Source organism: Fistularia commersonii, chromosome 23 (assembly GCF_037954325.1).
Source record: "Fistularia commersonii isolate RoL2024-O1a breed Wild chromosome 23, RoL_Fcom_v1.0, whole genome shotgun sequence".
NCBI lineage: Eukaryota > Metazoa > Chordata > Actinopteri > Syngnathiformes > Fistulariidae > Fistularia > Fistularia commersonii.
The window spans coordinates 4,201,585-4,214,939 of NC_141306.1; the positions used below are offsets into that span (position 1 = coordinate 4,201,585).

The following is a 13,355-nucleotide window of genomic DNA, read 5'->3' on the forward strand; positions in this document are numbered from 1 at the left end:
GTGGAGTGAAGATAAATTTACAAATGGCAGTGCATATTACAAGATGTGGAGATTTGACATACTTTGTAAAAGTAACTTTAAAAATCATTCTATTAGTAGGGTGCTTACAAAGAAGTAGGGTATTTAATGCACCTCGAGGTCCTAAACCAAAATCAGAGGTCTGCAGCCTCTATTTGAGAGCCTTTATTCATTTCCAATGTTTTACTGTCACTATAAGTATCCTCTATATCATATACTACAAATAAATTGCTTCATATTCACATTGTTTTGGGGGGATTTTCCTCTCCCTCACTATCTTTAAGACCTGTTTTGATTGCCCGTCTTGTGAAAGAATTTGTAACTTGGGTTTTTGAGAAGTGCACTACAAATGAAGATGTGTACACTGCACAAAGGCTGTGCGAGGAGTACTGAAAAGACTCACGACTAATATCACAATGTTATTACGATGTCACTATCTCTGACAGCGGTGTTATTATTCTGTCACTATCTCTGACAGACACACAAGAACTGACAAACAGGCTGCAACACATCGCCGAAAGCTCATGTTTACAGCCTGTTTTTGGAGCAATTATCAAAATCTCTACATTCAAATTCTTTAAGTGTCCTGTCCACAGCAATCAGATAGTTAGGATTATCCAATCAGCAGGTATGGCAGCAGTGGATTATATTTTGAAATAGAAGAATGGGTTGCTTTTCTAGGCTGGTTGATGACTATGACTATTCACATTCATAACGTAAAGACTGATTACCACATATGAACCTCAAGGGAAAAGAGAAAATAAAAACATGTTTCCACTGGTTCCTTTATTGCCGTTTTTCTTAAAAAAAATGTCCACTACTTAGGTATCTTACAAAACAAACGAACAAACAACAATGAGCATGTTTACATCATTCATCAGAGCAAATTGAAAAAGCGTCTCTCCAAAAAGACAATCCGTTCTCGTCAGCTTGTTTTTCTATTCTCTGCTGCACTACCCAAACACACAAACGGCAACACGTGGGTACCAGTTTGCTAACATTAGTACAACGTCAGATGACACACAGGAAACACGGGGAACGAACGTCCCCACAAGCACAGGACACTGTATAAACTCGCGATATTGGTCCATGCAGATGAACACAGGTGCACAAAACTGTCAAAAATGAAAACAAGATCACTGCGCCGAGACCACATGCTACGACCAAGATAAAGTGTTGGCCTGTTAGTGTTTGAACAACTAACGGTTTGGACTCCCAGACAGTGGCGAAGAAGGATACATGTGTTTAAACTCTAAATTAAATACAAATTAGAATGAACTGGGGCCTCTGCTGTCACATTACTTGATGGGAGTCTTTTCTGTGTAAAGTTCAGTTTGATATTTGATTATATGTTAATATATATATATCAATTTGGAGAATTGATAATGTGAAACAAATCATTAAAGAAACTGTATGTCGACACAGTACACTTTTTTATTTTTATAGAGTATGCATATTTAGTGTCACAATAAAAAGAAACTTATGTAACATGAGAATTTTGCTTTTAATTAACCGCATCACATTGCAATCGTGACGTTCTCTTTCAAGCCATCCCAAGTTCCTCATCACCGAATGTGTTGCCTCAGCGTCATCAACAGTTGAATATAAAAGAAACTTTGACGAGAAATTGTTAATGCGAAAGGCTGCCTGGATTCAGAGCGGTGTAAACGCCATGTGGCGTGAAAAAAAAAGTACCGTGTTAAATAAAACATTGTGGTGAGACCACATTATATTGGTAAAATTTGAATTTTCACCAAAACAAGGCATAGTAAGATCACTTCCCAGAAAAGGCTGGTGCTCCCCTTAAGCTCCAAGCTCTTGGCTTGCTCTTCCTTTGCTTAAACTAGGTATTTTGAACTGTTCCATTTTTTTTTTTTTTTAAGGAACCAAAAACAAAATTTCCTTCTTTATAACAACAGACAATGTCATTCACCTTCTCATGAAAACATTTGCTCATTCTACACTGCCTGCTACTAGCTTGCATGAGCAGTTTAGATGAAAGCTGAGGTCTGGTATATTTATCACATAACGTCAGTTGAGGCTCCAAGTGAGTTGGGCCCATATTTAACGCTGATGCGAGAACACTAGAACGCTAGAATCATCTATAGAATCTACACTGCGTGCTCTTTGCATGGTGACATAGCACTAGGTTGGCGAGAAAGGAGCTCCAGAGCCAGGGATGTTTTGGTGACTGTACTCAGAAAAAGGAATCAGGACTAACAGTCTTTGAGACGGACATTCAAAAGTCTGAAGGTGAAATATGCAGATCTTTTCAAAGGTACGATCTCAGGTTGAGACGAGTCAAGTTGATAGAAGGCTAATGAAAAAGGGCTTAATGTTGATGTCTGGTAGTTCTCCTCGTATTGGCTTCTCGATGTTGCTCCCCGGCTTGACAGAAGTAAACTACTGTGATTAGATGTGATTTCAATTTGTTTATGTAGTGTGAAAAAAATAAATTGCGGTTGAAAACCAAATCATGTAGTGACAAATTAGTAAAAATATGCTTTAAAACTGGTTAATTGACACATAGTCAATGCGTACTACACAACAGTAAATTATTTGACGAGTATTTAACTGTTTTTAGTTAAGTGTTTCAATACCGGAGTAGCTCAAGTAAATACATTTGCAACTGTCAAGACTGCAGCATCTGTCTGCTTCACCTACGATTCGTCTGCAGGTTCACAGAGACGATAATTTGCGAGGTCAGTGAAGATTCAACATAAGCGGTTATTTTCATTACCGGGTATCTGATAAACAGCTTGGATTTTTTTTTTTCTAAATAGAGATCTTTCTTCCGCTGAGCTTAAATAAAGGGTTTGGGCAAAACCAAGGAGAAGAAAAAAAGTATTGTTACTAATGGACAAAAAGTCAGAGGATTTAAAAAGGAGCTGCCATGTTGATGTTACACACAGACTGTCCAGCTCGGTAGGTCACTTACCAGTCGTACAGACACGGTGATCTGTGTCCAAGACACGTGAGGCGTGAGTACTACAGTCTAACAGCAGCTGAGTGATACACATCAGAGTAACGACGATAGCTTAATCAGATCTAAGATTTACCTTGAACCTTGCTGTGCAGTGAGAGTATTCGTGTATACAGAACAGACGACCCATGTACGTGGGTGTGTGTGTGTGTGTGTGTGTGTGTGTGTGTGTGTGAGTTTATAACATTTTGGATCATCTCAGTGGGATCAGAGTCTTCCAGGGATCATTATCTGTGTAGTTTACTGCCTCTCTCTACCAGGATGGAGCGGTGTTGGCCAGTCGTCTCATGCGCCTACAAAAAAAAAAAAAAAATTATTGACATTATTCCACCATTCAAAGAAAAATGGTGGGATGGTCAGACAGCAAGAACTGAAAGATAATGAGATGAGATGAGATGAGATGAGATGAGAACAACTTTACTAATCCCGAAGGAAATTGTTGTGCCAGAGTTTCAAGTAAAAACATAACAGGAATAGATAATAGTGGAAAGGAGGAAGAATAAGAAATATAATGAAATATAAATTGTCTTAGCTGTTAGCAGTAACTACAAAGATTGAAGATTCCCTGCGGCTGAGGGAAGAGGAATTAAAAAGTCTGATAGCCTCAGGTAGGATGGCTACCTGGTAGGCTACCTACCTGGTACCATCCTACCAGGTAGGATGGTAATGAATATAATAGAGCAAAATATGAATTCTTATGGGGCTATCAGAACAAGGAGTCATGAAAAATAAACCCCAGAATTTCACTGTTCGATTCCCCACCATGTCCGAGCCCGAGAAAAACTAGGAGGGTGACTCGCCTTGTGTTTCTATCTTGGTCTCGGATCTTCTTCTCCATTTCAGCATCCGTCAGGGTCTCCAGTAGGGGGCACCACTGGTCTGCATCACCAGTGTTTCGGATGGCAATCTCGACTGTGGGGAGCGGGTTCTCACTGGGTGGGGACAAGACGGGACAGGACATCGAAAAACAGTAAAACCATTACAAGGACTTCAAGATTTGCTCAAACTTTTTGAATACTGTCACTGTTCAGGTTTTCTTGCATTCGACAGGCCTGTGTGTTACCTGAAGGCGTATGTCCTCTGGTGCCAGCTGAGCTGACCACGAATGCTGTACGCGATGGTGGTGACGAACTCTCCTCCGAGACCCAGTTCGGAGCAAAGCTTCAGGGCAAATGACTCTGGGGAATTCTCCCTCTCCGACATGTCCCATTCAAACTGGTCGACCAGAGAGATGTTGCCTACGTGGATATTAAGCTGTAAAATACACAACAAGTTTGTGTTGAGTACTACAGGAAACTGTGCAGAGCTGCCTCACACAAGATTGTATTCTGCAGCAAAATCAGAAATAAGGGAGTGGAATAATATGTTGTAGTTTAGTAGAACTTCCCTTGATTGTGGAGGCAGACCCTGAGCATTAACAGGATGCACTTAAAAGAAGCTACTTAATTTGGTGTTATTACTTCAGCTTACATGACATTACAAACAGACGACAGGGCAAGGGGGAAACAGATGATCCGCTGCGGCGACCCCTCATTAGGGAGAAGCCAAAAGATGAAGAAGACTGCGGCTTACATTACTGACGGCCGTTTAGCAGTTGATGAAAGAAAGCAGATCCCCCTGCCTCGCGTTATAATTACAGGACATTTGAGCACAAAAATCTGCTAATAACCGAGTGGTAGAGCCCCCCCACCCATATTTTGATGACAAGAAACATGACATGAATCACAGATGTTAGCTTATTCTACGCAGTTTACAATATGAAATTGACACTAATATGTAGTCGGTTGTTGACATACACGTGAAGCTCAACAGTATCAGTCAGCATTCCATGCACAGCCCAAACAGAGAGGTAAAACAAATCCAACAAGTCATTAAAGGGACCAACCTTAATAATGACTCTCTGGTCTGCCTGCTCCTCTAAGATGCTGTCGGTGGGATATGACTCAATCTGTTGACGGATAGCTGAGGTGATGGCAGGAACAAAAGCCAGAGGATTCAGGTCCAGGTCATCGCACAAAATCTCAGCAAACATCTCAGGAGTCATCAGTTTCTCTGTGGGAGGAATAGTGAGTTATACAGGGATTATATAGGTAAACCGGCCATATTACATAAACATACCATTCATGTTCCATGTGAAGGCATCTCGGAGTTTCTGTCCGTCAATCTCCATGTCTAGACGAATGGGAACCAGAACTTCTAACTGGGCTGCGTTCTCATGGATCACTGCGGGATCGTGGTCATCAAAGCTGGAATGAGACCCACATACAAACTTGAAATTTATGACAGTAACCCATTTCTACTATTCGGACAAAAGTGTGAGTTATGTCAGGATTCATTACGTTGCAGGTTAAACTATTCCATATACACACAAAGGTGTGGCAGGGAAGTACAAATTCTAATAATACACCCATAGAAACGGTCAGCGATTTTCAGAAAAAAAAAGGCCTGAGATTATGAGTGAAGCTGGCACGGTGGTTGATTGAAACCGGAAGATAAAAAAGAATAGCATACTCCGTACCAGTCCCTAACCCAATGACAACATGGGGTTCAACAAGTGTATACCCGGAATAAGTATATATTAGAAAAACAGATAATATAGTTTGCACGCTTCGGGGTTATGGCTTCACAGGTAAAACAAACAGATAACGTGTACCACAGTGGAAAGGTCCTCTTCTTATCTCGGCCCATCCGGTTGCGGTTAATGGTGGTGGAGCAGGGCACTGCGTCCAGGTGGTGAGAGCTGTTGGGCAGCGTGGGAACCCACTGGCTGCTCCTCTTTGCTTTCTGCTCCCTTCAGAGGGAAGGAAAGAAATAATAGTGGTCGATTCAATTAGGTCAAAGGACTCATAAAGGCGGTCAAGATTGATTCCCAGACAATTCAAAAGCTCTTACGAGATTCGTTTGTAGTTCAGGCTTATTTCAAAAAGCTCAATCAAGATAAATGTGTCTTGCTATTAAATATAGATAACGTATAGAACAGTTGCACCAATCTGAGCAAAATTATGTCAAAAGGAATCAACTGTATGCATATTCAATTGCAAAATGATGAAAATGGGATTGCCATTGTTCTTTCTTTAATAGATTTGAATCCAATTAAAGTGAATTGGTAAATTAATAATACTTATGTGACATGAGTACTCCTCAGTGAAAGTGCCACCCAGCAGAGAGGCTTTCTTAGGTTGACAATGTTTATAACTGTGAATGTGATACAACCTTTATAAATAACTAAACAGTGGGCTGGTGAACTACTTGGTTAACAAGCATAAACATGTAGACAAAATGTTCAACTACTAATGCAAGGCGATTTCTCAAGGAACATCATATGAAATACAACCACAAAAATGGCAAAAACCTCATTATGAAACAACTTTCAAGTAATAGATGTTAGTTATAAATGTCACCCTGATATAGCTAATATTACAGGATTATTTACAGGGGAGATTTCAGTTTGTGAGTGATTAAAAAACCCAGAGATGAATTTTTGGAAACTATTACAATTGAAATAATGTAAGATTCTAATATACTTGAGTAAATTTAATTGAGAAATATTTGGGGAGAGGGGTTGACAGTTTTTCCAGAAGTGCTGAGTTAATGTCGGAAAAAAAAGGAAAAACAAGGGATAAGTAAAGACAAAAATATGGCCATTAGCTTAGTTTGTGCTAATGTTATAGCTGAATACTTTCATTTGTTTTTCCTGTTAAATTGTGAAAGAAACTGTAGACTGTAATAGAATTAAGTGAATGACAAGGGATGACCAAGGACTTTGTGAAATTATTGACTGAATGAATAATGGGCAAAACCTAAAAAAAAAGAGACAAAAATACTCTGCCCGCAGTCATCTAATGGAGAATACCTGAGGTAAGTGGGAGGCTCCGTGCTGATGGATACGGCCTTGTATTTCTCATCATTCCCCTCAAAGATCTCTTCACACTCTGATGCCTTTAGCAGGGTCACACTGGTGGCTACAGGAGGACAAAACAACAAAAACACTTGTTAAGATTTGAGGTAATGGTTATAAAGTGCTTTATGGCAACATTTGTGTCAGTAACAAGTGAACTGTTGCATAACTTTCAAAGTTTTAGACGATCGCATCTCAAGCTCAGCAACATGCAACCGTTAAGCCGGCTCCCTAACAGGCTTATGTATTTTTAAACTAAAATGTCTTAATAAAGTCACAAACTTTTAAACCCTGAGGAGTAAGAATTAGTCAATGTGCAGTAAGGCAAACCTGCCTATCAGTAACAGTAATGTTGGATGATGTCTGACGTCTGACACTCAATGTGCATGCCAAGACTCTACTCCCTGATACTTCGTCCTTACATTGCATTTAAGTCTGTATTGAATTATAGATTTCCTGAACTGAGGATTTGAACTGCGACTGTGGAAAGAGGATTAAAATACGCTTCTGTGGGAGGAAACCAGAGAACCCAGAGGAAACCCACACAGACATGGGGCGATCATGCAAACTCCACACAGGGTGAGGTGGAACCACTGCACCGCTATGCCACCCGCAAAAGAAATAATTCTGCTGAATATTTTCACATTGTTTATTTCATTACTAATAATTCCAATAATGACAGCAATATTAAGAGGATGCATGGGGAGAGGGGCTAGATGGAGGGAGATAATTCGCTGTGGTGATCCCTGGAAGCAGCGGCTGAAAGGAAAAGAACTATTAAACATTTCAATTAGCCACCATATGCCAAGATGAAAAGGAGAAGATTCACCATGTGATGACGCTACAATCTTCTTCCTCTCCTCTACTGAGGCCAGCCTCCTCCATAGAGACGGATATCTTTTATACAAAGACCCCCTGAACATGCGCAGGTAGTTTCCAACCTGAAAAACAAAGATTTTAAGCTTGAGGAATACATATAAATCAACATCACTCCGATCCTGGATTGATGTGTTTCACACAATTGATGCACTGGCAAGTCTTTGAATATTCTGAAATCAACTCGAAATTTCAGATTATGTTTTGAAATACTCATTTTGGTAAAAGCTGGATCTCATTGTGATTTTCTGAACACGAGTTTCAGTCTCAATACTTGCCTTGAATTCAACTCATAACACACAGGAGCGTTTCAATGAACTACTCCTCATTTTTTTTTTGGCAGCTGTTATCGTCAAATAACCATTCTGGACTGATTCGAAAACGTTTGGTTTAACTATGCTGAGATGAGCAACACGTTTTTTTGTTTGTTTTAAAACAGAAACAGTTGGTTGGTGCTGCTTGTGTTTGGCACTCGGGTTGATACACTGTGACTCGCATTGTTGTTTAGACCTAAAAGTAATGATAGCTGGAATTAAGAACCAGGAGTTACCGTGTGTGGTTATTAAACGTTTTTTGTTGTTGTTGTTTTTAAAAGGACCGTCGAGTTCAATGTTGTTTCAGTCGTTGGGAGTTGACCAGACGCAACTCGTCATTTTCTGTTTTTTAGTTTTAGGCACCTCTTTGTTTATGAAACCCTCAATTGGCGCTTGTTAGCATGTTAGCATCAACTTGCCAGAAGGATGGGTTATTGAGGCTCGTATCTGAGAGAGACGTTTTTAACACTGAAAATGTATTAATAGATAGTAACATACCTCCGACCCAACCATGTAAAAGTCCCCATCTTGTTCTAACTGAAATTTAACCGGCTTTTGGCCGAACGTTTTACTTAGAGCCAATTGCATTTTTTCGCTTTATGCTAGCCGGCTAACAACTAAATAGCCTTCCCCTCTACAGATGTGTTTGGGGTCTCCGGCGAGGGTGGGAAATCTGCGTGTTCTTCTCAAAACCAGATGTCAACAAAAATCGAAAAGAAGCGCTATAAGAGGTGTGTATTCGAAGAAATGAGAGCTGCAACAAGAGAGGTGGCGTTCCGTTGAAGAAAAAAAAATCATCAAAACTTTTAGGGTGACTTTTCTCATTTTCTCTGAAAGTTTGGAAAGATTTTGCATTGAAACGCAGCAGTAGTTTTCTCAAAGCGATTTGCTTCCACCTGCTGGTGTATACTTCATTTCTCAAGCTCGTCTCATTTTTCCTTTTTCATCTTTTTCTTGCAAATCTCTTGTACTTTATTACAAAATAACTCAAGCAAAAACCAATTGTAAAACCGTGTTAACAAATCCATTAGTCCCCCACCAACCATACACTACTAAAGGACATTATTCATGACTGCGTCTGCAGCCTACACCTATTTCACACCTGTCCAAATTATTAGCAGGAAATCAATTGAATAAAAGAATTTGATTTAGGTATAAATACAGAGTAATTTGATCATATATATTTTAAAAAAGTTTTGGTCTTTCACATCCCGTTTGGGCTTGCCATTACTAGATTTAATCTTTTGGGAAATTCAATAAAATATAATCCAGCTTTAACACCACACACATGAATAACATTCCAGAGCTCTCAAATATGAATAAACTGCTTCAACGCAGCTATTTCATTTCAATCAAATGATCCATATTTCTATTGACAAATTCTTCATGAAATGCCACAATATCAAAATGACTTATTTTGCACTTTTATTATCCTGTACATGACTTATGTATTGTATACTACTATACCAGACTATCCATCCATTGCATCTGCAGTGATGATGTGTCAGGCATTGACTACTCTTCAATCTCCCTTTGTGTTAAAGCCATTCTACCTTACCGGCTCCCATGTGATATACTTAAACACCCATTCATACTGCTTAATTATTCAGTACAAAGCAACAGTTATACTGCACTGGGATTTTTCTAATGTGTACTTATGCTGCATATTGTTCAGTGTCCTTTTATTTCCAAAAAAATCTGAACATATAAGCTTAACTAGCGCCTAAGCTTCGATCTGATATTCTTTGAACCATTTTCCCCCCTCAAGAATTCACATTTCTGGGCTTGTTTCTAATTCTAATCCCTCGTACTATTAATCGTGTAACAACCCTGGCACCCGCCTCTTTGTGTCTGCCAAGCTGAGCATTTACATCCCGGCAAAGCAATCTCAACAATAGCGACTCCGTCAGCGGGCCTGCTCAGCATCAATCAGAGTATGTTCAGGACAACAGCCCCTCCATTATGCTGCCAGGGCACCGCTCGTGGCTTTGGCTACATGGGCAGTTGCCTAGGGTGCAAAATGTCAGAGTTTTTTTTTTTTTTTTTTTCTTTTAGGACATGTTGTTCCTGGTTAAATTAACATGATCAACAACATGTGCGAGTAAGCTGATTTTTGATTCAAAACTGCTGTTGTTGGCAAATGTCAAGTTTGCTTAATACACGGCATGAACATCACGGAGCTATGAGAGGCACTTCAAAAAAATGAAAATTTTAGGCGACAATTGGATACGATCATTCTCGACAATGCTTGTCCTGCACAAAGCGCCGCAGGGATGCTTCTTGCCTGTAAATCACAGCGCCAGATATTGGAGACACACTACTACGCAATTACGATTCATATCTATGGACATCGATTCACTCATTGCATAGTTTCGGACTGCGAGCAGAAACCAGAGAAACCCGAGAGGTCAAGTGACCGGAGCACGTGTCAGTTCTAAGGACATATTTGGCCCAGTGCATTGGTGTGTGTGATGCACAATTTAATATAAAAGGGGCTGAAGGTTTTTATGTTGAGGGAATAGAAACGGACCAGAATTAAAAGTTGTGTCACAGAGCGATATAAAGCATTGTCATCAGCTGGTAATACGTGAAGTCACTCCCGTCCGGTAGAAATGTAATTTTCAAGGATGCCAGGCTGTTTATTCAGCGAAACACTTGCATTGTGGAATCAAGGAAGTCTTTGTTCTTGTTCTTGAACATCTGCATTATTGCCACCGCAGCCTGTTTAGTTGATTTGTCAAAGCCTTTATCCACTGAGTCATGTTTTGCGACTCAGCTAATCATTAGTCACGTCTTTGTTTTTCTGCATGTAGCCAAAAACGTCACATCACGATAAATATTCTTATCAAACCTTTTTGCAAACAGATACCGGCGGACAAAACAGCACACGTCTTCACAGGCGCGAGAGACATTGTCTTATAGATAACACATTCCAGCATTAACGGATGGCATTCTATACACTTGTTTCATTTTTCTTATCTGGGACTGAAACATCTTCAAGGACAGAACTGTATTTTGGCAACACCTGCTGTGTGGTTGGGTATCATACTGTATCACAGTGCTGGTCACATTTAACAGGTAGTTCTTTGAATAATTCAAGGATTCAAGACTTTTATTGCCGTTACACGGAGTGCAATGAAATTCGGAGATAGCAGCTCTCAGGTTCAGTCTAATCAAAAGCAGACACACAAACCAACTTGAAAAAGCAGGACACAAAACAACAATACAACAATAGCAGCATATCTGGGTTAGATAGCAGACAGAAAAAATACAAGGCAAAATATCATCTAGAAGAATAAATGGATAAATATGCATTAAAACAGTGAAAAGTGGAAAAAACTGTTTTTCAATCTGTTTGTTTTTGCATTGATTTTCCTCAACTGCCTCTTTGAGGGCAACGGTTGGAGTAGGTGGTGGCCAAGAGTCTTGGCAGTTTGTGAGGTGTTTGTATCTGTTTTTTTTAAATGCTTTCTGCACTTTACATGCAGCACAGCCTGTGTTTCACTCATCTGCACATGTAATTACTGCCCATTTAAACTGTATTCATCTTTGCATTTGCACCTTGTGAGTTGCACACCAAGCTGCACTCAAATGTCTTACTGCACTGCCAACACTGTTCATATCTATAATAATGTTTACGCTATCGTTATTTCTTATCAATACATATCCAAATGCACTGCAGACAGCAAAATAGGAATTTCACTGTACAGGGAAAAACGTTGCTACGCTGTGCCTGTGACAATAAACGCTTTAAATCTTTGAATTATTACCTCACTAGAAAATAACTAAGGATACGTTTGTCTATTTCTGATCCACTGTGAATCGATTACATGCAGAAAATGGATGGATGGATGGACTTTTCCTTGTGTTATTATTTATTATTTATTATTTATTATTTATTATTTATTATTTATTATTTATTATTTATTATTTATTATTTATCATTTATTATTTATTATCTATTATTTATTATTTATCATTTATTATTATTTTTCATCAGCCGTGCTACAGGCACTGGAAAAAAATCATTTCCAGTACGTATTTGTGGTTAAGAAAAGTGCGGCCTACGTATGTTCACATATATTTATTTTGTCGTTTATTTTTTGCCGGTGGGGCTTATATTCAATCGTCCGGAAATTACGGTAAGCCAAATGCAGCTTCTTATTTATTTGACTTCTTTTCCTCGGCCCCGTTATGGTCGGTGCAAGGATAGCACCTCACCATCAGTTCGCCAACACTGGAAAAAGTTATCCCGTTAGCCTTTATCAACTTTTTAAGACCCTCCAATTATATTCTTTCAATCCCATTTCCAGGGTTTTTCTCCTGATGGGACGGTGCTTTGGGTTTCAAGGTTTTGTTAAGGTCAAGCTTAACTTCCTCGTCTTCTAACAGTTGGATTTAAGAAAAAAAAAAAACATTCTTTACACTCAAACATCCGTGCACCGTATCCTGGTCACGTGCAGATTATTGTTATGTTAAACAAAGATCATTTGTGCAAATCCTGTCTTTTGGGTAATGAGCGAAGCCGAGAGGGGCAGGGCAGGGTAACGAGGGGTAACAGGCTAAAGTGATAGATGTCCAACTACTAATCTCTGCTACAAGGGAGTTGCTAAAGCTGCTGAAGACATTAATGAGCTGGGGACTAAAACCTGGCCTGGAACTACAGGACTGCAGGGGGACGTGTCACTCCAGTCCACCTGCAGGGTGACATGTCACCTACATCACACTGCCCTCCTAACCAGCAGAAGAATGATTTCATAGATTTAATTGTGACAGACTTTAAAATAGTCTTAAAAGTCAGGATATCCCATATAACTCCAGGACAATGGACCAGATCAGGGGTGGGCAATTATTTTGTCTGGCAGGACTCATTTTGTTAGTTAATTTTTATGTGCGGGCCAACTGGGTATCATGTAAATTGAACAAAATTAAAATTGCAATTTAGATATTTACATATTTTGGCATTTTATTTCAACTCTAAAATCATTAATGATCACATAAATGAATTGACATTATTTTGTATGTAATCATATGTACAAAATTCAATAAAAGGGAAAAAATTAGGAGTTTCTAAATTCAATATGAATTGAAAAGACTTTTTAAAATATTCAAAGAAAATAGTTCGACGGGCCGAATAAAAAAGCAAATTTATAATATGGGATATAGGATACTGGACAAATTCAAAGCATGGACTTTAAAACTAAAATAAGTGGGTTTTTTTGTAACTGCTGTGATATTTTTGTAATATGACAATAAACTAGGTCAG

At 39.1% G+C, this 13,355-nt stretch overlaps 1 protein-coding gene across 1 annotated transcript; it reads right to left on the reverse strand.

Moving 5' to 3' along the window:
• Positions 1-787: 787 nt before the first annotated feature.
• LOC147220698 (SWI/SNF-related matrix-associated actin-dependent regulator of chromatin subfamily B member 1) lies at positions 788-8,721 on the reverse strand. The gene is made up of 9 exons (XM_086171019.1): positions 8,588-8,721; positions 7,729-7,840; positions 6,855-6,963; positions 5,655-5,792; positions 5,120-5,247; positions 4,887-5,053; positions 4,065-4,255; positions 3,802-3,933; positions 788-3,294 (listed from the first exon to the last, which is right to left on the reverse strand). Exons 1-9 carry the CDS (start codon positions 8,675-8,677, stop codon positions 3,255-3,257), a joined length of 1,107 nt encoding a protein of 368 aa, XP_086027145.1. The 5' UTR covers positions 8,678-8,721; the 3' UTR covers positions 788-3,254.
• Positions 8,722-13,355: the final 4,634 nt, after the last annotated feature.

Coding starts and splice junctions, on each gene's coding strand:
- LOC147220698 (XM_086171019.1), bottom strand. CDS start 8,677: ATGCAATTGGCTCTAAGTAAAACGTTCGGCCAAAAGCCGGTTAAATTT. Junction 6,964..7,728: donor GATTGTAGCGTCATCACATG/GTGAATCTTCTC, acceptor GTCCTCCTGTAG/CCACCAGTGTGACCCTGCTA. Junction 5,248..5,654: donor AAGAGGACCTTTCCACTGTG/GTACACGTTATC, acceptor GTCTCATTCCAG/CTTTGATGACCACGATCCCG.